The sequence below is a fragment of the Sceloporus undulatus genome, chromosome 2 (genome assembly GCF_019175285.1).
Source record: "Sceloporus undulatus isolate JIND9_A2432 ecotype Alabama chromosome 2, SceUnd_v1.1, whole genome shotgun sequence".
Lineage (NCBI taxonomy): Eukaryota > Metazoa > Chordata > Lepidosauria > Squamata > Phrynosomatidae > Sceloporus > Sceloporus undulatus.
Window position 1 is genome coordinate 278,133,075 of NC_056523.1, and position 26,977 is coordinate 278,160,051.

The 26,977-nt window shown below is 39.7% G+C and overlaps 1 protein-coding gene across 1 annotated transcript in view; it reads left to right on the forward strand.

The window, feature by feature from the left end:
* MCTP1 (multiple C2 and transmembrane domain containing 1) overlaps positions 1-25,547 on the forward strand; it is a 268,422-nt gene extending 242,875 nt beyond the window's left edge. Inside the window, exons 17-20 of the mRNA XM_042454215.1 lie at positions 17,640-17,749; positions 18,544-18,653; positions 20,987-21,084; positions 23,136-25,547. Coding sequence (XP_042310149.1) covers positions 17,640-17,749; positions 18,544-18,653; positions 20,987-21,084; positions 23,136-23,207 — 390 coding nt within the window. The 3' untranslated portion in view covers positions 23,208-25,547. The remainder of the gene's footprint in view (positions 1-17,639; positions 17,750-18,543; positions 18,654-20,986; positions 21,085-23,135) is intronic.
* The last annotated feature ends 1,430 nt before the right edge of the window (positions 25,548-26,977 follow it).

Genomic DNA, 26,977 nt, shown 5'->3' on the forward strand with positions numbered 1-26,977 from the left:
TTACCTGTACTAAAAACTATAATTTGCAGTATTAAGTCATCACTGTCATAGTTTTAGACTTGTTCCCTCTTAAATCACCCAGCCCTAATTTCTTTTTTATTATTAAAATGTTCATAGTGGCAGTGAACCAAGCTGAAAGGGTTAGTAACAATAACATGTATTTATTCCTTAGTTGTTTACCTATTCCAAACAAATTACACCCTCCTGCTTTTAACATTATAAGCCCCAAACTTCAATGTTATGCTTTTTTTCTATTGTTCTGCTTTTTTTTGTAATAGTAATCAGAAATAATTGTCTCTGATAGAGGGCATTGCTTAGAGCTTGTAGGAGATAATGCAATTAGTATGTACTGTATATTGAATTAAGAGTGCTGTAGAAAATGTAATGATAAATACAGTTTGCAGTTCTATAGTGAAACAGCCAGAGAACAGTTGGAAGAAGTCTGCATTCTGCTCTCCGTTAAAAAGAATACTGAATTCCAATGGATGATTGCCCAGGAGGAACAGAGCAGTAAGGAAGCATTTTCTGGTTTCCACCATCAGGGCAGGAATTCTTTGCTGTTGGAAGGCCAGAAATAATATCATGCTAAGGGAGCAAACAAACCCTAACCCTTCCCTGTCATAAAAACACCTACCCAGTGTGTTGCCCTAGGACTGTAGAAGGTAGGAAGAAGAACAAATTGGCCCTGTCCATTGGCCAGAGGAATTAGAGCCACTAATGTTAAACTAAGAAACATCAAGCAAGAAAAATCAATCCAGTATGAACTGCATTAACTGCTCATTTATAGTTCAGCACATTGTTTTGGCCTTGAAGAACCAATCTCATAGCTGTTTTTGTTCTGCTGCCTTTCTCTGTGTCTTTTCTGTTTCATTTGTAAGTTTGTTCTGCATGTGCTTATTTTATAAGTTAGTGGTGCATCATTTTGATTAATGTAAGTAGTTTTAGGAGACAATAATTGTCTAAAAAGTCAGATAAAATAGGAGGAGGAGGAGGGAGAAGGAGAAGGAAATATCTAGCACACTGCGCCCTTGTTTTACGTGGGGGATCTATTCCGGATTCCCCCGTGTAAAACAAAAAGCGCATATGCTTGAGCCCCATTACAAGTAATGGGGCTTGTGCTTGCGTGCCATTGTTTATTCTGGCGCATGGCGCTGGAAGCAGCAGCACTGCATATGCTGAAAGCAGCGTATAATGTGCCTGCATATGACACAGGCACACTGTATACAGATGACATCAAAATCGGCTATACAATGTGCCCTTTGTTTACACGGGGGATCCGCTCCGGACTCCCCTACGTAAAACAAATAATGCCTATGAATGCGCCCCATTCGTCCCTATGGGACGTGCTGCCCCTTCCTCCCCATGTAAAGCACGCCTGCATATGACGTGGGTGCACTGTAATGCATTCCTAACATGTCTGGCAAATGTCAGAGAGCAAGTGTGGCAAAAGGCAGTGGCCAAAGAATGTAGCCTATAACTTCACTGTGGGATGTCCTTTCTACATTTCTCAGTGGTAACACTAGTTTTGTTTGGACTATTTTTTTCCAGATCAGTTTAAATGGGTCTTCCTGAGTATACAAGTGTTACATCCTTCTGTCTCTTTCATGCCAGGTTCTTGACCATTGTAGTTGTAGCAAAGTATCTCTCTAGGGGAATTTTAATTAGCTCAACTAATTACTGGGTTATGCTACAAGCAATCATTTTGGAATTGTTTCCCACTTGTATACCGAGAGAAAAGAGATCAAAGGAATTTTGCAGAGGAAGAATTCTCTAATGAAATATTTCTTTTATTAAGAGGGAAAATCACACTACAATCCATGCTCACTCACACATACATACAAGGACTAAGGAAATCAGGAGTTAGCTTTGGAGTAGTTGGAGGCTGAACTAATGTCGATACACAAGCTGAGGCTTGACTCCAGGTCCAATTGTTATGGGGATGGTGTAAAAACCAGTCAGAATTCACAGTGACTTAGAAATTTATTTTCCTTGCTATAGCAATGGGAAGGGGCCATGTGCAACCAGGAAAAAACTGATTTTATCGCACAGCAAATTGCTTTCAAAATGTCCTCGTTCTGTTCCGCAGCACCAAGCCATCCCCATTCATTGCTGAGGGGCTCCATTTTGCTCAGTCAGAAAACTTCCAACCCGAACATTTAACGCTCCTCGGCACAGAATGGGGGTGGCTTGGGACCGGAGAATGGAACGGGGCCATTTTGAAGACCATTTGGTGTGCGACAAAATCCGTTTTTTCATGGTTACACACAGCCCCAAGAGTCCCCTTCCCATTCCCATAATGGGGAAAATAATGTGTGCAATAAGCCTCAGAGTGTCCCTGTGCCTTCCAACTAGCTGACTAACAAAGGATTTTGGATAGGCCAAAACTAGCTTGAGGGCAAAGGTGTTTGTCCTACATCAAAGGAAATGAAATCTACATTGTAAAGGATTGCTTGGTCCATCAATGTCCAGGGTGAGAATGAAGTTGTAAATAAGCCTTATCAGGCTTGTTCAGCAGACCATCCTGCCTAAATCACCTATCTTCCTGACTTTGGAGAGGTCAAAGTTTCTCATTTGAAACTCCCAAACAATTCTGTTTGATGTGCTTATGGGATTGTGTGGACGTGACCACTCACCTCAGAGAACATGGCTGCCCACAGTGCAAAACCCATTTGGGGCCATAGGGAGAATGTACAGTGGGCCCTCGCCTTACGCGGGGATCCGTTTCGGATCCCGCCGCATAAGGCGAATTCCGCCTATGCTCAAGCCCCATTATAAACAATGGGGCTTGTGCACGGCGGTGCGGTGGCGCGCGGTGCGCAACAGGCATGCGCGCCCATTCAATTGAATGGGACGTTCCGCCCCGCGCGCACCCCGTGGCTTGAGCACATATGCTCAAGCCGCGTAAGGCACGCCCACGTATGACACGGGCGCGCTGTATATACACCAAAATTCTGAAGATTTCAGTGCTGGTAACATAGTAATGCTAGTTGTGGCATCATATATCTATAAGATTATTACTTGCATCTGAAGAGACAAAAAATCCCATAATGTTCATACTCTCCAAAGTTAAATAGAATTGGCTTGGCTCCACTTAAATACATTAGGATTTAATCTGCTTCCTAGTAAGATCTCTTCCTATCACATCTTGTCTCCTGGTAGACCCACTCAAGTGTTACCTAAAATGCAAGGGTCTTGAGAGGGCACCCACAGTCATTATTCAAATAGGGGGTTTAATTAGCTCAAATGAAGGCTGTGAGAGGGCTTTGGGTAATTAAAAAGCCAGGTAAGACCTATGTATAACGTTTCCAAGAACTAAACTCCAGAATGCAGATTTTATTTTATTGAAACAAAAAAAAATAATAATAATCAGCAGTCATGCAAGAACACTCAAGCACACATTCCAGAACTAAAGATACAAAGATGGTAGGTGATAGTGATTTAGAGGGTTTAGCAGAGGGTGATACTTTACTGGATTCAGGCACTGAGCTTCATTTGGGGGACATGGTGAATGAGTCTGGCTCAGCATGCATCCTTGGACTTGGATTTGCCTGCATGTGCCAATGAGTCAAGGGAGAAACAGAGAGATTGGCTGTCTGAACTCAACTGAGACCAAATTGGGACTGGCCAAATGAGCAGTGCTCTATCAATTGAATTGATTTTCCAGGTGGAAGAATAAGCAAGGTGGTTGAGAATTGCCCAGCTGTGCATGCAAATGTCCCTTGAAGGGAAATACAGTGGACCCTTGTTATACATTGGGGTTTGGTTCCAAGATCCCCCGTGGATAACAAAATCCATGGATGCTCAAGTCCCATTAAATATAATGACATAACAAAATGGTGTCCCTTATAAAAAATGGAAAATCAAGGTTTGATATTTGAGATTTATACTTTTTTTTAACATTTTCAAACTGTGGATGCTTGAATCCGTGTATAAAAAGTCTGTGTATAAGAAGGGCTGACTGTACTCTTGAACTCCTGTTTTACTTGCAAACATAGATTGTTTCCATCATTGAGGAGCTTATGAAGATTTTGATTGTCAGCAGATTCCTCTGGGCTATGGGTTAAACGCTCCAATACTGAGCCTACAAGAACTCCTTATATGATCAAGTGGCTTCCTCCACACATGGGCACTCTCTGGGCTCCAGATCTTGTGACAGCCCTTTTAATATTGAGTTTATATCAAATGGAGGTACCTTGCCTGGAAGGGTGATCTTTGGGGCAACACAAGGACCAGTGCTGCAATGGCTGAAGGTCCAGCCTCTGCATTTCCTACACTGAACATCTCTCACTCTCTTTCTTACACTTACACACACACACACACACACACATTGATACATGAAGCAGCTCTTATATGTGACAACAAAATTATGTTTGACCGATGAAAAAATTGTGGCCCACATTTTGCATCAATCCATTTTAATTGGCATTCACTTTGTTGTGTGTTTTTTTAAAGATTATTTTAAACATTGCTTGCATATGTCCCCTTTTCCTCACCTGTTCTTTCATCTCTTTTTGGTCAGGCTCACTGCTTTCTAATATGTTATCTGCTTCCATATCCCAGAGAGGATGAACCCTAGGATTTTTTTTTAGTCTAACAAGAGCACATTTCTGGCAAAGGAAGTGGAAAAGAGAGGACTCTTTCCTTGGTTCTCTCTTTCATTGTGCAAAAAAAATCTTGTAACAAAGAATGCTGTTCCTTTCCCTTGTAGTGTGAAGAGATTTCAGACAAAACACTTAACCTGCATCCAATCAGGATTTGCTGCCTCCGGTTGCCAAGGGAACTTCCTTATATTCACATCATTTTAGCATAATACAATGAGGGCATTTTACAGTTATTTGCAGTGACTTGGTGGAAAAGCTTTGCACATTACTGACTTTTTACAGTGGGTTCTCTAGTGGTTTAGATTAGCCTTTCTAGTGAGGGCCCATTATTCCTTAGAAGTGTAGGGATAAAGTAAAATCAACACTGTACAGAAATAATGGTGAAATATGTACTCAATTCATGCATAGGAATTATTATCCATTGGCCAGAATATACAGTAAAAATTAGTACTCACAGTGCATCTGGTAATGGGTTAGGGTTGTAAATCTACCATGAAGCATTTTGATATAGCAGTGAACATGTTCTTGAGCCTTCTCTCCCATCTGAGATAGGGAGACCAAAAAACAAAAGAAGAAGAAGAAGAAGAAGAAGAAGAAGAAGAAGAAGAAGAAGAAGAAGACGACCCCAAGATGTATTAAAAATGAGAGCTTTCAGAATCAGGCCAGGAGTCTATAGTGCTGTGAATTAGAAAGTGAGATACTGCATAAAGATGATCTTCAGGGAAGTCTGGGTGGAAACCGTGAGTGTGTACATATGGTGTTTGTGCAGTGAGCACCTTTCTTGAACATTACTTGGTAAGTTTCAAAGAATTGTTATATGGTTTTGAGTTTTTAGATGACTTATCCTTGTTTATTTTGATCTACGATTGGTTCATAGTGGCAGAGAAAATAACTTTCCTTATGTGAGTGATTCCCTCTGAACTGCACATGTACACACAAACACTATCTGCATTACTACCTTCACTTGTCCTTTTTTTATGCTTCTAATCAACAGCTGGAAGACATGTCATTAGATATGCAGCATACCACTGTAGCAAATATACATTGTGTAGCTAGCCCAAAATTTCACAAGTAAAGAGGAAGCAGCACATATACTGAATAGCATTTCTGTTTGTGTGAATGAATAGGCCATGTGTGAAAATAACATTTAGGGGGCTTTGCTTATAAACAATTAGTTTAGTCCGGTTAGATTAAAATTATGTTTTCTGAGTGTTGCTTTTCAGTGGCTTTTTCACACATTCATGCTAATCTTTTAGTAATTACAGGAAAGTTATTAATGTGTTCATGAGCCATCCCAGGTTATAAAAGATCATTAGCATCACCAGGAGCTCTGTACCTTTCGTATGAGTCAGGTAACACTTTTGTCAGCTAGTTTTCAGGGAAGAGTAAACCAGGTTTTGTGAGCCATTCCTAAATGTCTAGAATCTGTTATAAAGTTCATAGGGACTGATTTTTTAGGAAATCTGCAAGCATTACAGAGATGTGTGCTAATAAAAAAGAAGTCATCTATCAACTAGAGAAGAACATCTTTTTCCCTTGAAAAATATTTCCTTTTGAGAGATGTTGAGGGAAACGTGCAGGAGGTTGAATATGTTCTATCTCCTATTCCAGTTCTAAGGATCATAAAAATTTCACACACACACCCCTCCCTGTTTACTTAGTATTGCTGTGCCCTAGATCTGACAATGTATACCTCCAGTAGTTATAATGAAATCCATGGAAAAGAGGCACAGAGAATAGAGGTGTAATGACATCAAATGATGGCAGCTTTTATTCCCTGCTGTTGAACTGAAAATGGGTAGATAGTTTGTAACCAAGGCTGGAAAAGCATTTAAACTTTATTTACTAGACAATAAATAATACAAAACCTAGCTGACATATGTGGAAGATGAGTGCTGTCATCGAATTCTTACTTTGTAGCTGTTGATGTTTTCTTTGTGAGATATCCAGGAATAAGCCATAAGTACCACTTTCAGGAGGAAAATATTTTTAGAGGCCCAAATAGTCAAATGATTGGGGGTAGGCAGGCATTTTAGTCCACAATAGGTTGCACTTCTTACACTGTTTATACAGAAGATTAAATTCTGTACCTATTTCTAAATGAAGACTTTGTAGATATTTGTACTGACCTTTCCAATCTACCTTTCAAAGTTTGCTATTCCACAGAATCTACCCTGAGATCCAAATAGCAAAGAGACAGAATTAGAGTTCAGTTTGGAATGAGGTCTATGCTGAGTTCCAATGTGGTGTGGTAGTTTGAGTGCTGGAGCAAGACTCTGGGAGACCAGGGTTCAAATCTCACTCAGACATGAAAACCCTCTGGGTGATCTTGGGCAAGTCACACTCTCTTCACCTCCTCTGAACAAATCTTGCCAAGAAAACCCTGTGATAGGGTTGCCTTAAGTTGAAAACAACGTGAAGGCACAGAATATAAACAACAACTTAGCTCCCAACATTGTTTTGAACTTTTCAAGTATCAGTTTTCTGTCTTGGAAGGTGAGATATAATGTGATGAATGTTTTCATAAGTTCATATGCCTTGACAATGAGTAATGATTGCCGCACCATGTAGTACAAGAACTTCATATTGTGATATTTGTGATCCTTAAATGGATTGCTTTTTGCAGAATTTTGATGTCAAATTTTCCTTGAACTCAGACATTGTCATTAAAGATGACTAAAATATCATATATCACATTTGATAAAGGAGAACCTGGTTTCATTTCCAGCCACCCCAATTGCATCTTGTAGAGGAGCGGGATATAAATAAATTATTATTATTAATAATATTATTATTATTATCATTTTCATTATCATTATTGGTATTCACACTCCTCATTCCTCTAACAATGGATTCAAGTGGTAAGTATAAACAGAACTGGTGACAAAACGGGACAACTAAGAAAACTACGTTTTCCTGTTTATCAGATAAATCACGTTAGTATTTATATCCCAGCAGAAGTCAGAGCTTGGGAAAATCTCTCTTTTAAACTATATCTCTCAGAGTCCCCTAGCTTGAGGTTGCTGCCCCCAAAAGGTAACTTTTTACGCTCAACTAAACTCTTCTCTTTACATCCAGGCTTTTTTTTTTTTTTTTTACAAATTAACCACAAAAGACAAAAGACCTGAGCCATCCCAGCCCTTGGTATTATATGGGTTAGATTAGAAAAGTTACTTTTTGTAGTGTCGTGCAACAAAGCAAATTAGACTGATTTGTGCGAATGTATACCAGTTCCAAATTGATTCAGATTGGCACTTCGGGCTGCTCCCATGACCTAGGTGTTAAAAATAACTGGGGAAATAGCAGATAGTGTGTTTACAAAATCACTAGGGGAGTGAGATTTGAAGTGAGAGGATGGGAGCTGGGCTTTACTCACTGGCAACTCTCTCATGCAGTACCTGTTAAGTCTGTCACCAGCACTCTACACTTACATTGCTTATGGGGTCATTGCTTACATTGCTTATGGGGTCATTGAAACTTCATGTCAATCACCACTTCTAGTATCTGTTAGTCTGTTAGATTAGCTATGTTTATAGCAGATATTCTGGCAGTTTTTTATTAAGATCTGAGTTGCTTTCTCTCACAGTCTTTTCTTTAATGTGCTTGTTGGAAAGCCGTCTGTTTGCTTTTGTTGTTGTTGCTGTTAATTTATTAATTTGTCTGTTTTTGAACCTGTGTGCTTTAGGTACAGAACTCATTCTCTGTTTCCCAACCCAATTGTCTACTTGTTATTGTCTGGTGTTGGATCTGAAGTGGCCCTTATATATAGCCGTCCTGATGTGTTGAACTGCACTTCACTGTATTCTTCTTTATTGGCTATGATAGTGAGACTTGCAGTCCAACAGTAGTGCCATATGTTTCCCACTTTTGTACAGTTGGCCCTCTTTATACATGGATTTTTTATACATGGATTCAAGCATCCACAGCTTGAAAATATTTTAAAAAAAGTATAAATTTCAAGTATCAAACCTTGTGGTCCACTCACACCATCTTTTCAATGTTTTGAAGGGATGCAAGTGAATGCCAGAGCCCAATTCTGCCAAAAGGCAGACGTCTGAGCAGCAGAGGTGTCACCCCCACGCTTAAGGTGTCACCTGGTGCTGCCCACACCCCTTAGTGATGTCCCAACATTTTATCACCCTATAGTTTCATTTGTACACTGAACATAAATGTAAAGCAAGATTAGACTCAAGGAGGCATGAAGGCCAAGGAAGAAAGTGAAAATGCAGGTTTAGTAATGAATTAGAAATTAGAAATGAAACTTCTTTCATCTCTAGCAGTTCTCCTTTTACCTTTACCAGAGCAAACCATTATTTTCCTTCCTTCCCAGAGGACACTTATTTCTCCCATCCTTTCTCAGGGGACAAAATATGAAGAATGTTTCATAACAGGGGTTTCTGGGTGTACCTCCACATGCTCATCCCAACCCTTGCCATCCTCTCCAACTGACTGTGAGCTTTCTGAATGGAAGTCTCTCTTCATGTAAATTCAAAGCCTTATTTTCCCAGGTTTCTAGCATATTGAACACTTCCATAGATAGAGAAATCTTTCTCATTCATAATATCATCTGCTATACATTAAGAATGACAGAAGCTTGGGGCGGGGGCAGGGCAGCATGCTCCCTATCTTCACATGTGTAGTTTGCTAGGATTCTGAATACCGCACACCCAGTGCTGATTCCTGAAGATATGAATTTTATATTGGAATTAATTTATTGTAAACTGCTCTGATTTCATACAAGTGATACTGTATAAGAAATAAAATTGCGAGTAATGTTCTTTGAAGGTATACACTGCATGTGCCCATTCATGTAACATAGCAAATTTCCATCTAAATATTATGTATGCCTTATTCAGATCCTGTAGATCACACATATGCTCTTCTGCTCAGGTTTGTACACAGTATATAAATGAAGGATGTATCATCCTTCTGTGAATCTTGGCTTATTTCATTTTCATTGGCATACACCTATTGCAACACAAAATGCATAATCAGACTTGCCATCTTGTGTAACCCAACTAAAAAGGAACCTGAATTGTTCATCCTAAACTGAAAAGTATTTCAGTTACTGTTGTATCCAACATTACCACAGTAGCTCTTTTCAGCTGTGGAATAGCCTAATTTTTGTCAGCTTCAGTTTACCCAAACCACTGAGTAATTCTGTTTAGAAAATGAGTTGCTTCATATATAGTGTAACCATGTTGTTACTTGTTAACCAGTTAATGTTCCCAATCTGTAGCATATTAGAGTATATCCTTGACTTATTACTGTTGGTCAGATCACATAAAAGATACCTAAATATACATGTATATTACAAAGATTTACTTCTGCTTCCTAAACTCTCCTGCTCAAATTCCTTCCTGCTCCTCCACCCATGCAATTTCTTAAGCTCAGTCTTTAGTTTAAGAATAGAATAATTCTTCCATTGGTATAAGATTCTTCTTTAGTGGTTTGCAGTGTATCTATAGATATAGCAATTGGTTGTATACTTAAGTGTGCATGTGCTCAAAACAGGTTGAATTCATCCCAGAATTTTTTTTCTTTCCGTAGGGTTTTTGTTTCATTTTGTTTGCATTTGGACTGATAATGGTTCTTCCATTGCTGCTATATTTCACACATTAGAGTGCAAAACTGAGGGACATCACAGATTTTTCTGTTCTGTTGACTGTCCCCAGTGTGCAGAAGAAGCAAAAAGCCCCAATTAATAATTTGGCTTGGGCCTAAATATCCTAAAAGCACCAGATCCTATCTGATCCTGGAAGCTAAGCAGGGTCAGCTCTCATTAGTACTTGGATAGGAGAAAGTTGCTGAATACCAGGTGCTGTAGACTACATTGTAGAGGAAAAAACTGACAAAACCACCTTGGAATATTCTTTATTTGAGAAGATCCAATGAAATTAATGAGGTTGCAATAGGTCAACAGATTATTTGAAGGCACATACACACATTCATCACTTTAGTTTTTCCCATAGGATTAATGAAGCTAATTTTCATAAATGTTTGAATGCTGGCCCTTTTTTGGCAATTCTGAGTTAAAATGATGTGCTTTCAGTTTAAAAATTAAAAGAAAATAATTTTTAACACGTGTGATACATATCAAGTCCTCTCGCATTCTGATTTTTTCCCTTCAAGATACATTTATTGATCATTTTAGGAAGGATATAAACAAGTTGGAGCAGATTTGGAGAAGGGAAACAAAACTGAGAAGAGATTAAGAACAAAACATATGAGGAAAGATTGAGGGACTTGGGCATGTTCACCCTGGTGAAGAGAAGACTTTAGGGGTAACTTCATTACACTTTGTAAATACTTCAACACTGTCATAGAGAAGAGGTACAGGTTTGTTCTCTGCTCCCCTAGAGGGTAGGAGTATGTCTAATTGTTTTAATTTGCAGGAAGGTAGAAGGTCTTAGCCTGGTGGCAGAAGGATAACAAGGAAGGGGCCATTCTGGCCTCCCTGGGAAGGGCGTTCCACAGTCTAGGGGCAGCCACGGATAAAGCTGTCTCTAGTGTCCCCACCAACCATGCTTGTGATGGTAGTGGGGCTGAGAAAAGGGCCTCTCCTGATGATCTCAGAGCCCAGGCTGGCTCAGTCACAGAAATACGGTTCGCTAAATATGGTTTGCTCTAATACTTTTGCATTGAACATTTGTGTCACTTTTTTACCTTTGTGTCTTTTTTAATACACAGAGTTCAAAGTGATCATTTTGAAGTACAAATCCTGATTTAAATGTTTTCTGTGCAGCACCTTCACTCTTGTTTCTGGAGTGTTGAAAATGCATGGTAGGAGTGGCAGAATTTTTTTCAGAGCCTTCACAAACATCAAACATGAAACCTATCCTTATACTGTGCCAGTTTGTAATTGTTTGGGTAGTATGGCTCATATATTGAATCAATCAAGATCTACATAAGTTGTTTTTATGGTGTGTAACATGTTAAAATGCTTATATTATAAAGCTTATTGTAATGGACGTTAAAAAACAAAGCTAGACCCATCTGTGCCCCAATGGATTTCTTTTGCTTTATGTGACTTCCAGACAAATAAAAAGATTAACCTAACAGCTCAGATACTTTATTTTCACTGTGCTCCCCCGATCAAAAAATAGCTTGCTTTGGTTAAACTTACCACACACAAACACAAAATGGAAATTAAATAGCTGTAAAACTCTTGTTTGCACTTTTACCTAGTATTTAAAAGACAATTATTTCCAGAGAGTTGGCATTTGTAGTCATACAGATGATAAAATTGATTCCAGTTGCAGACCATCTTTGTTTGAACAGGAAATACCAGTAGTGTTTGAAAAATGGATTATTAAGACTTCAGTTCACTGAAGGTGGTTCATGTTTTCTATTCACTAACACAGCACCATACTTTGGGGAAAGTGTGGCTTTTCTCTAGCCCAGATTATTTGCTCTTCAAATCTTTAGAACAGGAAATAAAAAACAGCTAATGGTCCATGGGGCATGTGGAATTAGTTTAAGCAAAGCTGAACCCTTATCCTTTTGGCCACCTCTTCTTTCCTATGCTGTTTTGTCTATGCTTGCCTTAGAATATGTCAACAAATTTTCCCTAAGCTCCAAAGCGGGGGTGTGCGATGAGGCTGAGGTGTGTATAGTGGCCCTTTCCATTATGGGAGAAAATTTGGAACAGATGTGCATTCAAGAAGGTACAAGTTGGTCTTGTTAAAATATTTGTAAAGAAAAATAGCTTCAGGATCTCCCAAAGAAAATTCCTATTGTACTCTGGAGATATAAGGAAGAGGGTATGGTTTTTGTTATTCTGATAGCATTCTTTCCACGCAAGATTTAATGATGGATCAAGATATGCTTAGATCTGGGAATCTAAACTGAAAAGACATAAGTAGGAACAGAAAGTAGTTTTGGCTTGAGGCTACATTATTGTTTATTTAGTAATTATTGAACAGAATAATTTTTTCATGGTGTTCTTATATGGTAAAATTTGCTGGAAAGAATGCTGCTTGCAGTAACACAACTAGTTTAAATGAAACCCTGTGTAAACTAGATGCCAACAATGACAGTATTTGTATAATCATATTTGCTATATATTGCATTCCTGACTATTTTCTAACTTTATGAAATAAAACACTGAAAAAATATTAGTAAAAATGTATAGTTTAATAGATAAGAGGAATCATTAAGTGCAACTTGTTTGACAAGTAGTCTCACAAAGGGCAATGATGTTAAACCGTGATGAAACTAAGCAACTGATATTAATTTATCTCAAGTTTTTTTAAAGGTGCATTGCCACTTCTGGAAACATATGGCTTTTAAATATATGTTGTTATCATTACTAATAGTTCAACCATACATAAACATCTCATTATAGCGAGTCTCTATTTGGAACAAATGTTAATTTTCAACTGGTATTTAACTATGTTTAAATGCTCAAATATGATTCACTCCTCCAGTTTGATTTGTAAATAAAGGCAAAGCAAAAAGGAGCAACCAAATTTATGTTTAAGGTTTTAGGTAATGAATAAGTAAGGAATATGTTCATAGGGGATATTCTTTATAATACTACTGTGGTTCAGTCTTAAACCATTTCTAGGGAAGGATATTGTCACTGAACTCTTTTGCAACTGTACAATGATATATTTGTGTATTTAATAAATATGTATTTCTAAAGCTTTGATCTTCCTAACAAATCACTTGTCTTCATGTTTGGTTACTTAATTGTGGGAGGAATGGAGACTGAAGCAGGGACCTGGAAAATGATGATGGTGCTTGTTGTTAACTTATAAGAGGACACCATTAATTTACGTTATAAGTTAAGGGGATACCTTCCCTTAATTTATAAGAGATACCATTTTATTACATCATTCTATATAATGGGACTTGAGCATTCACAGATTTTCATATCCCCTGGGGTCCTGGAACCAAACCCCAGGTGATACCAAGAGCCCACTGTATATATTCAGCTATAAATATATAGTAGTAGTTCTTGTTAACTGCTTTCATGTCTGCCTTGACTCATGGTGACCCTGTGAATGAGACACTCCCAAGACACCCTGTTCTCAACAGCTCTGTTCAAGTTCTGCAGATTCAGGGCCATGTCAGGGACGTAGCCAGGATTTTAGGAAGGGGGGGTGGTGTCCAGACTAAGTGCTACCATTATAATGGGGCTTGGGTGCGGCGGCGCAGCAGCACACACCATTCATTTTTCTAATGGAGGGGCAGGGGTCCAGACCCAAGGACCCCCCCCCCCGGCTACGTCCCTGGCCATGTCCTCCTTGAGTAAGTCTAGCCATCTAGTATGCTGTCTTCCTCTTTTCCTACTGCCTTTCCCAGTATTATCATCATTTTTAGTGAGTTATGCCTTTTCAGGGTGAGACCAAAGTACAACAGCTTCAATTTAGGGGCTCAGCAGGCCACAGTTAATAAGTGGTGCCGCTGCGCCCCTGGAAGCTCTGGGTTGGGGATGCGGCAACCGCACACCATGGCCCCAACCCAGCAGATCTGTGGCGCAAAAAGAAGCTACAAAAAGCAGTTTCTTTTTGTGTGGTGGAAAGGGTGCCATAGCTGCTGTGGCTTTTGTGTGGCTCTTTGGCGCAGCGTGTCTACACGCTGCACCAAAGACATGTCATGATGCCGCCCGCCATGTGGTTGGTTGGGCAGCATGATGCCAGCATGATGCCGGTCTGGGGGCGGGTGGCATGTGGTCACCACACCCCCTCTCCACCATCACGCCAGCATATTTTTCTGGTCTATTGAGGACCTTAGTCATCTTGGCTTCTAGGGAGAATTCAGGCTTGATTTGTTCCAGAACCCATTTGTTTGTTTGTTTCAGCCATCCATGATATCCACAGAACTCTTCTCCAGCACCATGGCTCATTCTTTCTGCTTTCTTCACCATCCAGTTCTCACACGCATACATAGTAATGGGAATTATGATGGCATGGACAATCCTAACTTTAGTATTCAGTTGTATGTCTTTGCACTTCAAGATCTTGTATAATTGTTTCATAGTTGCCCTTCCCAGTCCTAATCTTCAGATTTCTTCTTCAATCTCTGTTGTAATCAGTGATTGATTCAAGGTATGGGAAGTCTTTAACTATTTCAATTTCCTCATATCTACATACAATTTATGAAAATCTTCTGTGGTCATAATTTCTGTTTTCTTAATTGTCAACAGTTAGCCTGCCTCAGCACTTTCTTCTTTGATTTTCCTTATAATTGTTCCAAGTCTTGGTTATTTACTGCTAGTCATATGGTGCTACTTACATATTTTAGATTGTTGATATTCCTTGTTCCAATCTTCATGCCTCCTTCCTCTGTTACCCAAAATGCCAGAGTCCTGAGAGGGTACCTACAATCAATATTTAATAGGGTAATTTTATTAGTTCAATTGCAGCAGCCCAGAGGGCTTGGTCAACTCATAGCAGGTATATATATACCGGTTCTGAGAAGCAAAATTGTAGAGTGCTAGTCCAAAGCAGTTTTATTTGTAATCAAGGAGAATCACAGTTCACACAAGGACACTCACCTATGCACATATCCAAGAACTAACTATGTAAAAGATAGTAGCAAATGGCAACTGCTATTGCAGAGGTGATACTGTACTGATTCCAGAAGTGGGGCTCCAATTGGGGACATGGTGATATAGAAATGGCTCAGCAAGCTGCCAACAATGCTGAGGAGTCATGTGAGACTGAACTTTGGGTGACTGAGCAGGTATGTAGGGCAAAACGTATACTAGGGCATATTTTGGGATTAAAATGAAGTTCTCAGGAGAGAAGAGAAGGGAACTTGAGAATGACCAGACAATCAGTGCAAATGTCTCTTGACAATAGGGTATCACTTCCAGAGGGAAATATTATTGGATTTTTGTTCACTTGTAAACCAGGTCTGTCACCCCCATCACTCCAGTGATGGCTTATGGAAATTCTGATCTTGATTGATCTATCTTTGGCAATATGCTGTTGCACTGGGGGAACCCTCTCAGCTACATGTGTCAAGCATTCCTTCTGATATCAACTTGATATTGAGAAAAAGGAGAGGTGCAGGGGTCCAGTCCTTGGGGTAACATACTCTCCATATGATATTTTATGCATACAAGTTGAACAAATAGGGTGATAGAATGCTGCGTTGTTTGACTCCCTTTCCAGTTGAAGCTTCTTCAGACACAAACAAGAACTATTCCATCTTTGTCCATTTAATTTCATAGGTACATACTAAATTGCAATGTAGTGACCATTGATCATACTGAAGTAATAGCATGTTACAGACCAATGAAAAGTCAGTGTGCCTTTTCAGAGCCACACATTTTAAAACTTTGTACTGAAATAGAGCTTATGCCAACTGTGGCTTGCAAAACCATTTCTACAATCTTTATAGTTAATATTTGCAAAGCATGACTTGGCACAGTGTCTGCATCAAACCTTTATATGTTTCATGCTGAAAATACTCTATCTAAAAAATGGATCCTTCTGTTCCTCATAAGTGACAGCTTCAGTCCCCTTCTAAGAATCCCCATTCCTCCCTGCTAGAGATTCCATTTTATGTCCACCAGGCAAAGATCTTGAGAGGCTTAGAGCATGACCTTGACACAGCTGGTATCTTCATGGTCACATGGATACCCTTTGGTGTACTGCCCAACCATGAGGCTTCGCTGGCTACAGCAGTTGGCTCTGAATGCTGGATCATGGGAGTGGTTGTCTTAAGTCAGATCTGGCACTCAGGCATATAAAGGGAGGGCACCCATTGATACTGATCTCATTCTGCTCTTTGACTCTCACATCCTCTCCACTTTTATTTAATGTATTTTAAAGGCATTGCCGTGATAGTTGTGGTCACCCATTGATGGGGTCCGGGAAGGAATTTAACCCACTGGACAATAAGGCTTACTACCCAGTGGTGGCACCAATGTGTGTGTGTGTGCAGTGGTGGGGCCTACACTGGGTGACACCTCAGAAGCATCAGGTCAGGCCCTCTCCCTTGTTATCCCCACACACCATCCCCTGACATGCTTCCTACCACTCACTATCCCATTCTTTCCTCATTGGGAAAATGATGGGGTGGCATGAGGGCAGGGAGCATGTGCTGCCCTGGAAGCCCTTACCCCAGAAGCCCCACCCCCTGCACCAGGTGTCACCCAGTGTGGGGATGCCACTGTTACTACCCGTGGTATTTTTGCCTCCATCATCGCAACCATTGTCCTTTATAATTCACTTTTAATATATGCTTCTGCCTGTTAACCTTTATCTGGGACATGTAATTGTTGTAACTAAGATAATTTCCTCACAAGATCTTGCAGTGGGGTAAACAGGCAACAGCCCAGCTCAGGGACTAACTTTTTAACCTTATCTCCAAGTTGTAGTGGGGATATAACACTGCACTCTACTCCATGATCTTCCCAGCAAATGGGCTGAGAGAGGCATTATTTGGCAGCTGAGTCAGTGAATGAAACAAATCCTGGCCTGTAATATTAAAGTCTTTGTCTTGGTGTCTGTTACCCTCCTATTCTCACTGTAGTCTCTTTTTTACATTACTCCTTGTGTGAAAAATAGGTGCAAGCATAGAAGCCTTGGCAAACCATTTTAAGAGCAACTGTCTTGAGAACTAAGGTTGTCTTTTGTTTCTTACTGCTTGTACTTCTAAAGAAGCTTTTATGAAATGTAGATATACTCCTGTCAACAGAAAAAAATGCATTTCAGAAATGTGAACTAGTAATATATTGATACTTATCTCTTACCAAAGTGCACAGGATATGAAACTGGCATCCTCAACATATAAAAACAATAATAAACCAAGTTGTGAAATTATTGAAACATATCTAGCAATCTGATACAGTGACAGATGATGAGAGCCACGAATGTGTACTCATTTTCTTATACCCTCGGTGCTCACAGTTCAAAGTACTGTACAGGAAAATAGCCTATTAATGTATGTACAGTGTTCATTTAAAATGTACTAAAATAGTATCTGCCATGTGTTTCTACGAAAAGCTATAATAATTCCATTATGACCAACAAATCTTGTCTGTGGCTGCTGATTCGGCCTCTTTCTCATAATCCTCAGGACAGTGAAAAGAAAGGATTTATGAATAAGCTGTATGCCATCCAGGAAGTATGTGTCAGTGTCCAGAACATCCTTGATGAAGTGGCTTCCTTTGGAGAAAGGATAAAGAAGTAAGTGTTGACATATTGATGTTCGGTTGCTCTCAGATGGTGTTCATGTGTGCTTCTCCTCTATCAAGTTGCTAAACATTACATATTTTAGACAACGAACAAACATCTTGTTATGATGTACTACAAACCACAGCATAACCTGCCATTGCTGATATAAAACTACTGTCATTTTGATCAGGACTTTAGAAAAAAATATCCAGTCAAGAACAGGAGCAGCAGCATATTCCTGGTTGGGGAAAAATGAATTATAGTTAAAAAGCATAGCACTGTTAATTAAGAACCTGTAAAGATGACCAAATGTATCCTGGACATGCCTGGAGCTAGTTTGTATCCTGAATCATCCTTGCATGTATAAAAAGGTTATAGCAAACCATCAGATTGGCAGCAACTTTTTCCTCTGATCTGAGTTTGGTCCTGAAGGCATGGCAAAGACTTTTGTTACTTCCCTTGAAAGAAATTTTGAAAGAAGGGAAATACTGGGACAAGAGATTGTATGAGTAAGGCATGGAAGCTCTTTCAAGTTTTGCACGAAGAACAAATGCTGTGGAATTCAAAGACAACCCTTCTCTACATCATGGGAGAGCACAAAGCCCACTTTCTCAGGAGTGGCTTCAAACTCCAGCATAGACATCGCATTCTTCATCCATGTATTCATAAACTATTTTGGTTCTCTCACTGAAGGCAAATTTTGTTCCATTTATAGATCTATATTCTGCCTGCCTGGTGCTTGTTCTTTTATTAATTCTGTTCTGTGAAGTTATTATATTTCTGACTTCTGTTAATTTTTCATTCAGTACATTCAACTGGACTGTTCCATTCTTAAGCTGGCTGGCCATTGTAGCCCTCTGTGTGTTCACAGTCATCCTGTATTTCATTCCACTGAGATATATTGTCCTTGTCTGGGGTAAGTAAAGCCTTTTTCCCCACCAAAGCTGTCTGTGCAACATAGAACAAACTGTTTTTCAAAGGATGAGTTATATTGTCCATAGTTGTCTCTATTTATGATCATGAAGCTACTATGTAATGGAAACAGACAGGTTACTAAGAAATCACAACTGTGTAAAGATTTAGATCCACCTGAAAAATGCATTTTTCTTGTCTAGTACTTTAGACTTCATCATACTATAAACATGCATTCATGAGGATTCTTCATACATCAAGCTGTAGTTTTGTCTAGATATTACTCTGATTTATTTTTACCACTTATACAGAAAACAGTAACTGAAATTTGTATAGCACATTTATGACCGTACTTTTTTTGTCCTTTATCAAATGAAAAAAATAATAAGGCATCTCTTAGGAATCAGCAATGTGGGGTCACCTTTAAAATGAACAGAAAAGGCAAAGCTATACATTACATCAGAGGAGTATGATGCTTTATTTTGTACTCATGCCTTTGTGTGCCTGTACTTTAGAATGACAAATAGTGGAAAATACACCATGAGTTTATTGAATATAGTTCTTATCATTATTGTGCACAAGATAGCTCTCATGAAGTATTCCTGGGCTATAGAAATTAATGGCTAACAAAACCATCATGTGATCACCCAGATTAGCTCCTTTCTATGTATTTCAGAAGAGTTATTGCATACTTAACAAAAATTAGTGCTGGAAAATTTCTGATGAATGCAGCAGTACAGAATATTTGGCTCCCTGTGGTGAAGTCCAGTATGTCACCTGGTATGCAGAAACTGCTCAGACTAGCAGCTGAAACTTATTTTAACCAAATCTTCATGTGGGACTTACTATTTATCTATTTGGCTAGTTTAAATGGGACACGGCCATCTAACATGTTGTTATTGCTTCTTATCCCCCCCCCCTCAATATCTGCCATCTGAAGCAACTGCCAAATGCTAGGGCTTACCCTGGGAATAGACATGTAGTAGCTGCCATCCTGTTAGAGACATATGCAGAGGCGAGGTCACCTTACGCTCATGTAGATATTTTTGTAGTTGTTGCATAGGTTGGCACTGTTCTCAGTAACCAAAGTGTTACCATTAAGCTGCTGCAGCAGCCTCCAGACCATTTCATGGCTGGTGGAGGAAGGGATTGGAGAAGCATCTGTTTATATCTCTATAGCCAGATACAGAATGATTGCATCATCTGGTAAGATACCTGGAGGACTCCAGAAGATGATACATATAGGCAGCCTTGCCTTCCACGACTTTGAGCTAATGCGGAAGGCAAGCCCCGGCAGAAATAATGGGATGCATGCTCGTGCCGTGTACTCTGTGCACAACCACGAGCACACACCCCATTATTGTCTATGGGGCTTGAGCATACACTCTTTTCCCCATATGTGGGGAGGGGGATGGAATGGATTCCCCACATATGGGGAGGGTGGACTGTATAATCATTCTTCATCTGGCTACAAGAAGATGCTTCTTTGATCTCCACCCAAGTCCCCACCAGTCACAGAATGCCTGCAATGCCTCAGCGGTAATTCCGGGAAGTTGTTGAATAGCCAGCAGTAATGTAGTTCCACATGTGGAACTACTATGCTACACTGTGCTGTACAGGATCTCAGCAATATTCTGTCTGACAGTATTAAAGGCTGCTTTGTGTTTCTGTGTTTAAAAGCTTGAAAATTGCTTCATTTTACTTAGAAAGATTCTGAGAAGCCACATGGATTGAAAATTGCACACACTATGTGAGGGCATAACATGTATGGAATGCTTACCTTCCTACAGTATGTATACAGTCATTCCCCCTGTATCTACGAATTCTGTATCCATGGATTCAAGCATCCATGGCTTAAAAATATTTAAAAATATATAAATTCCTACAAGTTTGATTTTTGCTATTTTATATAAAGGACACCATTTTACTATGCCATTGTACTTAATGGGGCTTGATCATCTATGGATTTTGGTATCCACGAGGAGTCTTGGAACTAGAACCCAGTGAATATCAAGGGCCCACTGTACTAGCTTGTTGAATGCAATCTCTGAACAGCTGCAATATGCATTTCTTGTGGTGGCATAATGGGAAGTTCGGTGGGAATTTGCTATGTCACCATTTGTGCAAATTTTGTTTACTCAAATAAGCTTACTTCAGGTGGTACTAGCAATTGGATTTAGGCCTTCCAAAAATTAAAATGGAAGGAAATAAGAGTAATAGGACTGGCTATAAACCCATTCTTGACTTCTGTCTGTCCATTCAATGGATCTAATGTTAACATTATAAATCAATAATTTACTAATATATATATATCTATATATCATCACTCTATTTTAGGTATCAATAAATTTACAAAGAAGCTCCGAAGTCCATATGCAATTGATAACAATGAACTACTAGATTTCCTCTCCAGAGTTCCTTCAGATGTACAAATGGTGTGTATATCTTTGACCGTGAAATACCTAACTAGCATATTCAGGCAATTACTTTGTTTATTTAAAAAGTCAACATTTTAAAAATTATTTCATTTGGTGCCAAAATGTCACTTTTCAGTTTTTAAAGGCAAATGTCCAGAATTCACTAAGGTAAATGCCTAACCTAGAGTTACACATTTGTGACTGGTTCATATTCATTATCCCGATGTATTTACTACTTTAGGGAATATGTAGGAACTAGGAAAGTCCTTCAGTCAGCTGCTTCTCAATAAACAGGGGAGCAGACCCTAGTCACTCACAGCAGCTATTGCCCGAAAGGTTGAGCTGGCAGATACTGCTTACTAGGGTACTTATGTAGCTAGGGCGGTGATACAGATTTCTGGCCTTCTTTCATTACTTTGTTGTGCTATAGTTGGAGTACATCTCAGAGAACCAAATGGAATAATGATATAAATATACCAATGGCTCATGGTCATAAAATTGGAGACCTCTTGTAAAATTGGTATTAATTTTTTACCTAGAATTTTAATACTTAGGGTTTGTTTTTGTTTTAGCAATTTTATGAAAGTTCATGAGATTTAGTTCATTTTCAAACACACAGACAAACTCAGAAATACTGTTATATCTATGGCAGATGGACAACACAGTATATCAATGTAAAGCATTTCAGGCTTCTGATCATTATCAAAGATCTATAGATTTTATAATGGAAATGCATTTGAATTTTTCATTTATGGGAGGGATAGTATGTAGCCTTAAAAGTTCATACAAGCTGATTCAAAAATCTGTTAGAGTGGTACAGATAATATTGTCTAGAATGCAGAGAACTGTATAAGTAGTTTCCCATATTAAATACGCTTGTGTTCACAGCATTCCCCAGGCTATATGGAAAAATGCTTTTAAAACCTAAAGGACATTCAAAAGGATTTTGTTTTACGGGACAGGGAATTGGTTATTTAGATAGGAAAAGTAAAACAAAAAACCTTGCTGGGCTGAAGCTCTTGTGTGAATCTCAGGCAACAGGCTACCTTCTAGTCAGCACTCCTCTCCTTCAGGCATCACTTAACTAACTGGACTATGATGGTGAAAACAGAAGGATCAGTGCATAGGCAAGAGCAGACTGTTTTGCTCAGTATAGCTTCAAGATGACCATGTAATATGGCTACCACCATTTTTTGCTTGCTTGCTTGCACATTTTTTTAACTTACATGATGACAGGGAATTTACATGTACTTAAGATAATCACATCCTTTACACAAGAGGCCCACAAAGTGCAGCCTTCCAAATGTTGTTGGATTCTAACTCCTTCCATTCATTGCTTGCCATTGCCCATGCTACCAAGGATTGCTGGAAGCTATAGTCCTACTAAATCTGGGGGACTACATGATTTTCAACCCTGCTGTCCACAAAAATCCTATTTGCAGAAAGCTTTTTGAGCTAAGAATGTTTCCTTCAGCCTGGGGCCAAATACCCTCAATCCCTTCCCAAATTTGTATAGCGGGGCTGATATCCTGTGATGTCCTTGTATTACAGTTTCCAACATGCCCAGCCAATATGTCCAATAATCTGGGCTGATGCAAATTGTTAACCAAAATGCTGGGGTCCCGGGAAGGCACCCACAATTGTATTCAATAGGGGAATGATTTTAGGTCAGTAGGAAGTAGCAGGTTCTCCACTCCATGGGGCCACAGGTTCCTCATCCTGAAAGACACTTGGATACTGCAGATTTTAAAAGGGTTCTGGAAACTGCAGGATACTGCAGCCTTTTAAAAGAATCCCTGCCGATGCTAAAACAGAAGCTGTAAATTGTTAAGTAATATCACATGATTGTGGGTTGGGGTGAATGGGAAGGGAGCATTTTTAAGATTGCCTTTGTGTTGTTTTTCCTTTTGAACTGGAGATTCATTAAGATTTTTTATATTTCTGTCAAACCCTTAAGGACCATATAACCTCTAAGGGCAAAATGAATTTTTTTTAATCCTTTACATGGGCAATTTTTAAAAAATCTTCTTAAAACTTAAACTTCTTCTCTGAACTTTGTGTTTGAACAGGTGCAGTACCAAGAACTGAAACAAGACCCTACCCACAGTCCAAGTAAGAGGAAGAAAAACAATCCTGGCTAGTCCATTCCATGTGCTGAAGAGACCAACATCTGTTTGAGGGGGCTAAAAACATAAAATATAATGCCCAAAATCTAAGGAGCTTTTCCTCTCTCTAAGCTTTATTTATTTTGCCATTTAATCAAAATGGGGAAAGGTGTTAAAAAGCTGTACAAATGGATTTATCAGTGAAAACAAACTTTCAGCTGTACGGAACAATAATGGAAGTTTCACATCTAACTTAATGCAGAAGCTTTGTTAGATGAGAGCATTCATTTATAGCATGAATGTAAAATGGTTAGTGATAGACACATACAATTGGATAAGCAGAAGAAGTAGTAATCTGAATGTTTAATTCATGCGCTGGTTAATTTTTAAAAACTCAGTGAAGGTTTGTGCATGGATTATATTTTTATCCATTTTTTATTTTTATTAAATTATATTTTGTCCATTTAACCAGAATCACAAAGGAGAAAAGCCTGCTCATACCTTTTATCAAAAAAGATGATCTTCAATTTATACCCTGCTGCAAACCATCTTTTTTTTAACTGACCAGAGCTTGCATGAAGACAAGTAAGATACACTAAATGCAGATGTCTTGCTGGAGCTCCAGAGATTTAAAGATTTTCTTAACACTTTTATCATTCCATCACAAGACTTTTTGAGGGCAGAATACCTGTACCTAAAATACTGCCAGGTTTATAACTGATTGCATATCTAACTTTTTATATTGCCACTGATTTTGATTTATAATTAACTAGCCTAGTGAACAACAGTCAATATATAATTCAGCAGTAAAATAACTATCCAAATAAAACCATTTTGCTTCAGGTGTCAGGTCATTTTGGGTTTCATAGTATGACATTTTAGCAGTTGCTCTGGCAAGATGAAAAGTTAATATGGAGCAGAATTTATATACCTGTTTTGTTCTTCAGTAATTAGTTCTTCAGATATTTAAGGGCCCTCTTTATGTCGAAGATTTTGTGGCTGAAAAGAAAATATGGTTTACATTTCAAAATAGTGCCATTGCATTATGAGAAGCTAGAAATACATATTTAAGCTGTGACTTGTAATGATCTTGAGTTGAATCCACATACCGAAGGATCTTATAATATGACATTAAATCCAGCATTGCGTTGGTGGAAGTCTGCTGCTGCAATAAGATTTTTTCTTCCCTTTCTTCTCCTCTGGCAACCCTTAGCACTGTCAGTCAGGGTTCCCCTGAGCAGAATTTGAGGTGTGCAAGGGCCTCTGCTAGGAAGGCAGGAAGGGAAAAATTCTTCTCCTGTTCTGCTGATGGAAGCAGTTCTCTCAGTGCACTGACTTCAGTGGATACAACCCCATTGTCCTTGCAGAAATTTTCCACTTAGATATCAAAAGTCCAAGTAAGAATGAAGAGATTTTTTTCCTTTGAGGGGAAACGTGATTCCATGCTCTTCATGCAGGGCATTCGGCCTGAGTTGTTTGCCTATCAAGTTCTATTGCACTACTATGGTACTTTCCCCCCTAGAAAGATATTAAACAACATATGCACAGGAAGATGTATATACTAAAGGTATTCTTAAACTGCATTTCTCATGAAAGCTGATTTTGCAGATTATTTTTATCTGAGTTTCTTTGTACAAAAAAGCAACAGATCTCTATTTTGGTCTTGCCTATTTATACAGTATGCTTGAAAGAATGCCAAACAAGTTGTATATCTGCAGGGAGGGCTTCTTCTGGCTGTGTAGCCAGGTGATTGTGACTTATTTATTATGCAGATATAAGCAGGTCCTATCTGTTTTATTGCTGATGAGCAATATGCATTAATGAAGCCACCCTATTGAAGAATCTCTATCATTGTGAATTCTTTCTTTGGTCTGTATTATTTTGTTCACTGTGAAAACATGCTATGTAATACAAGAAGACATTCCTCTAATTTGTTCACTTGCTATTGTCTAACATTCTTTGGACATTTCTTTTTCTCACATTTTTCACATTTCCTGTACAAAATGTGCTTCCCTAACTTATTTAGGCCATTAAAATCATATGAGAAACATCTGGATTTTACTGTGTGAAATACTACAGAATAAATAAGATATATAATCCACCTGACACCCACATGCACACAAGGTTCACAGAAAGCAAACAGGTTTTCTGTCCACTTGCTTTGGACATAGACCAGAAAATAAAAAGGATACTGAAGACTGTATGGTAAAAAAAATTACTGTCCATGAAAAATATTGTCACGTGAACACCTTCTCTTGAGCACCCCTTCAGGCTTACAGGTAGGAGAATCTATTGGTCCACCTAAAGAGGAATTCTGTTTCCCACAGTGGACAACTGAATACCAGTGGGAAGACCACAGACAGAGACTAGTATCCTGTTAGGGCCACACACATGTGTTGCATTTCTGTGTCTGTGTGTTTTGGGGAGAGGAGGAGGTTGGTATTTCCTTCCTCTCACTGCAGTGCCCAAAGCCCCCATCCTGGCACACTGAACAGCCTCTGAAGCCCCCCCTCCCCTTCCCAGCATGGCCGTTCTCTGCTTTGTGGAACCCAGGTAGAATTGCAGAAGCATCTCTCTGTCATCAGACATGAAGTGATGACATTACAACTGAGATCCATTGGTGTCCTCCAGAGGTCTAGGTCCCATTGTAATCATTTCATGTCTGGCTGCAGAGATGCAGCCACACACTTCTGCAATTCTGTCTATTTTTCATGAAAGATCGTGGGGATTGCTTCAAAGTGTTTGGTAAGTGGCATATGGCTCAGCCTCGCATACATCTGCATTATAGATCTACTTACGTTACACTGAGCCGTATAGGATTGCAGCCATTATTTGAAGAGAATAACGAACTCCTGCTGTTCAGTATTCTACATGCAGAGCTTTAAAAAGTTTTACTTTTGGACTCCCGTACTTTTTGGGCATGTGGCTGGAGGAATTTAGCAATTGTGGTCAAAAAGGTAACTTCTTCTTCGTGGTCTCTGCGAATCATACAAATGGGTTTTTACTGCGCCTGCGCAGTGCTGCTCGGAACCTACTGGAATCACTGGGCAGAGTTAACTCTGCAACATATTGAAACTTTTTGGCGGTAACTCCGCCCACCCGTTATAAGGCCCCTGCCTTCCCGCTCTTTCCCCAGTTCCTTTTTTCCGCCGCGCTAGCTGCTTCTAGGAACTTTCGCTTGCTCTTGTTTGATCGGAATCACTTTCGTTTTTGACCTTCGGACCGTTTTTGACCATTCTTACTCTCCCGCCCCGGTAACTTCGGACCTCTCGGCTTGCTTGACTTCGCTTGTGTGTTTGCCCTTGGATTTGACGACTTCGGAAGATGCCCGCGCCTTTTAAGAAGTGCGACAGCTGCGGGGGCAAGGTGCCTGTCCAGGACCCTCACTCCTCCTGCCTGTTTTGCCTGGGAAGAGATCATGATGCTAGAGCCTGTCATCTCTGTAAGTCTCTATCTTCCCAAGCCAGGAAAAACTGGGAATCCCGGCTCACTTCTGCCATCGCCATGGGAAAGGTCCGGGAGGGTCGTCCCCGCTCATCTTCGCTCCCTCCAGCCGCTCCGCCCGCTTCTTCTTCACGGGCCAGCGCCTCTAGTGTGGTCTCTGTCCCGGCCGGGACACGGTCGCCGACCACCTCCGATGTGACCCGCGGTCCCCCAAGACCCGGGGTCACCGACGAACCCTCCAAGTGCCCCCATAAATCCTCGGGGACTGAGGGTTCCGAGCCCAGGGAGAGATCCGGGAGGAAGCCATCCCCGGAGGGCTCGCGCTCAGGAGGACGTCGAGAGTCGGAGGCTCGCACCGCACC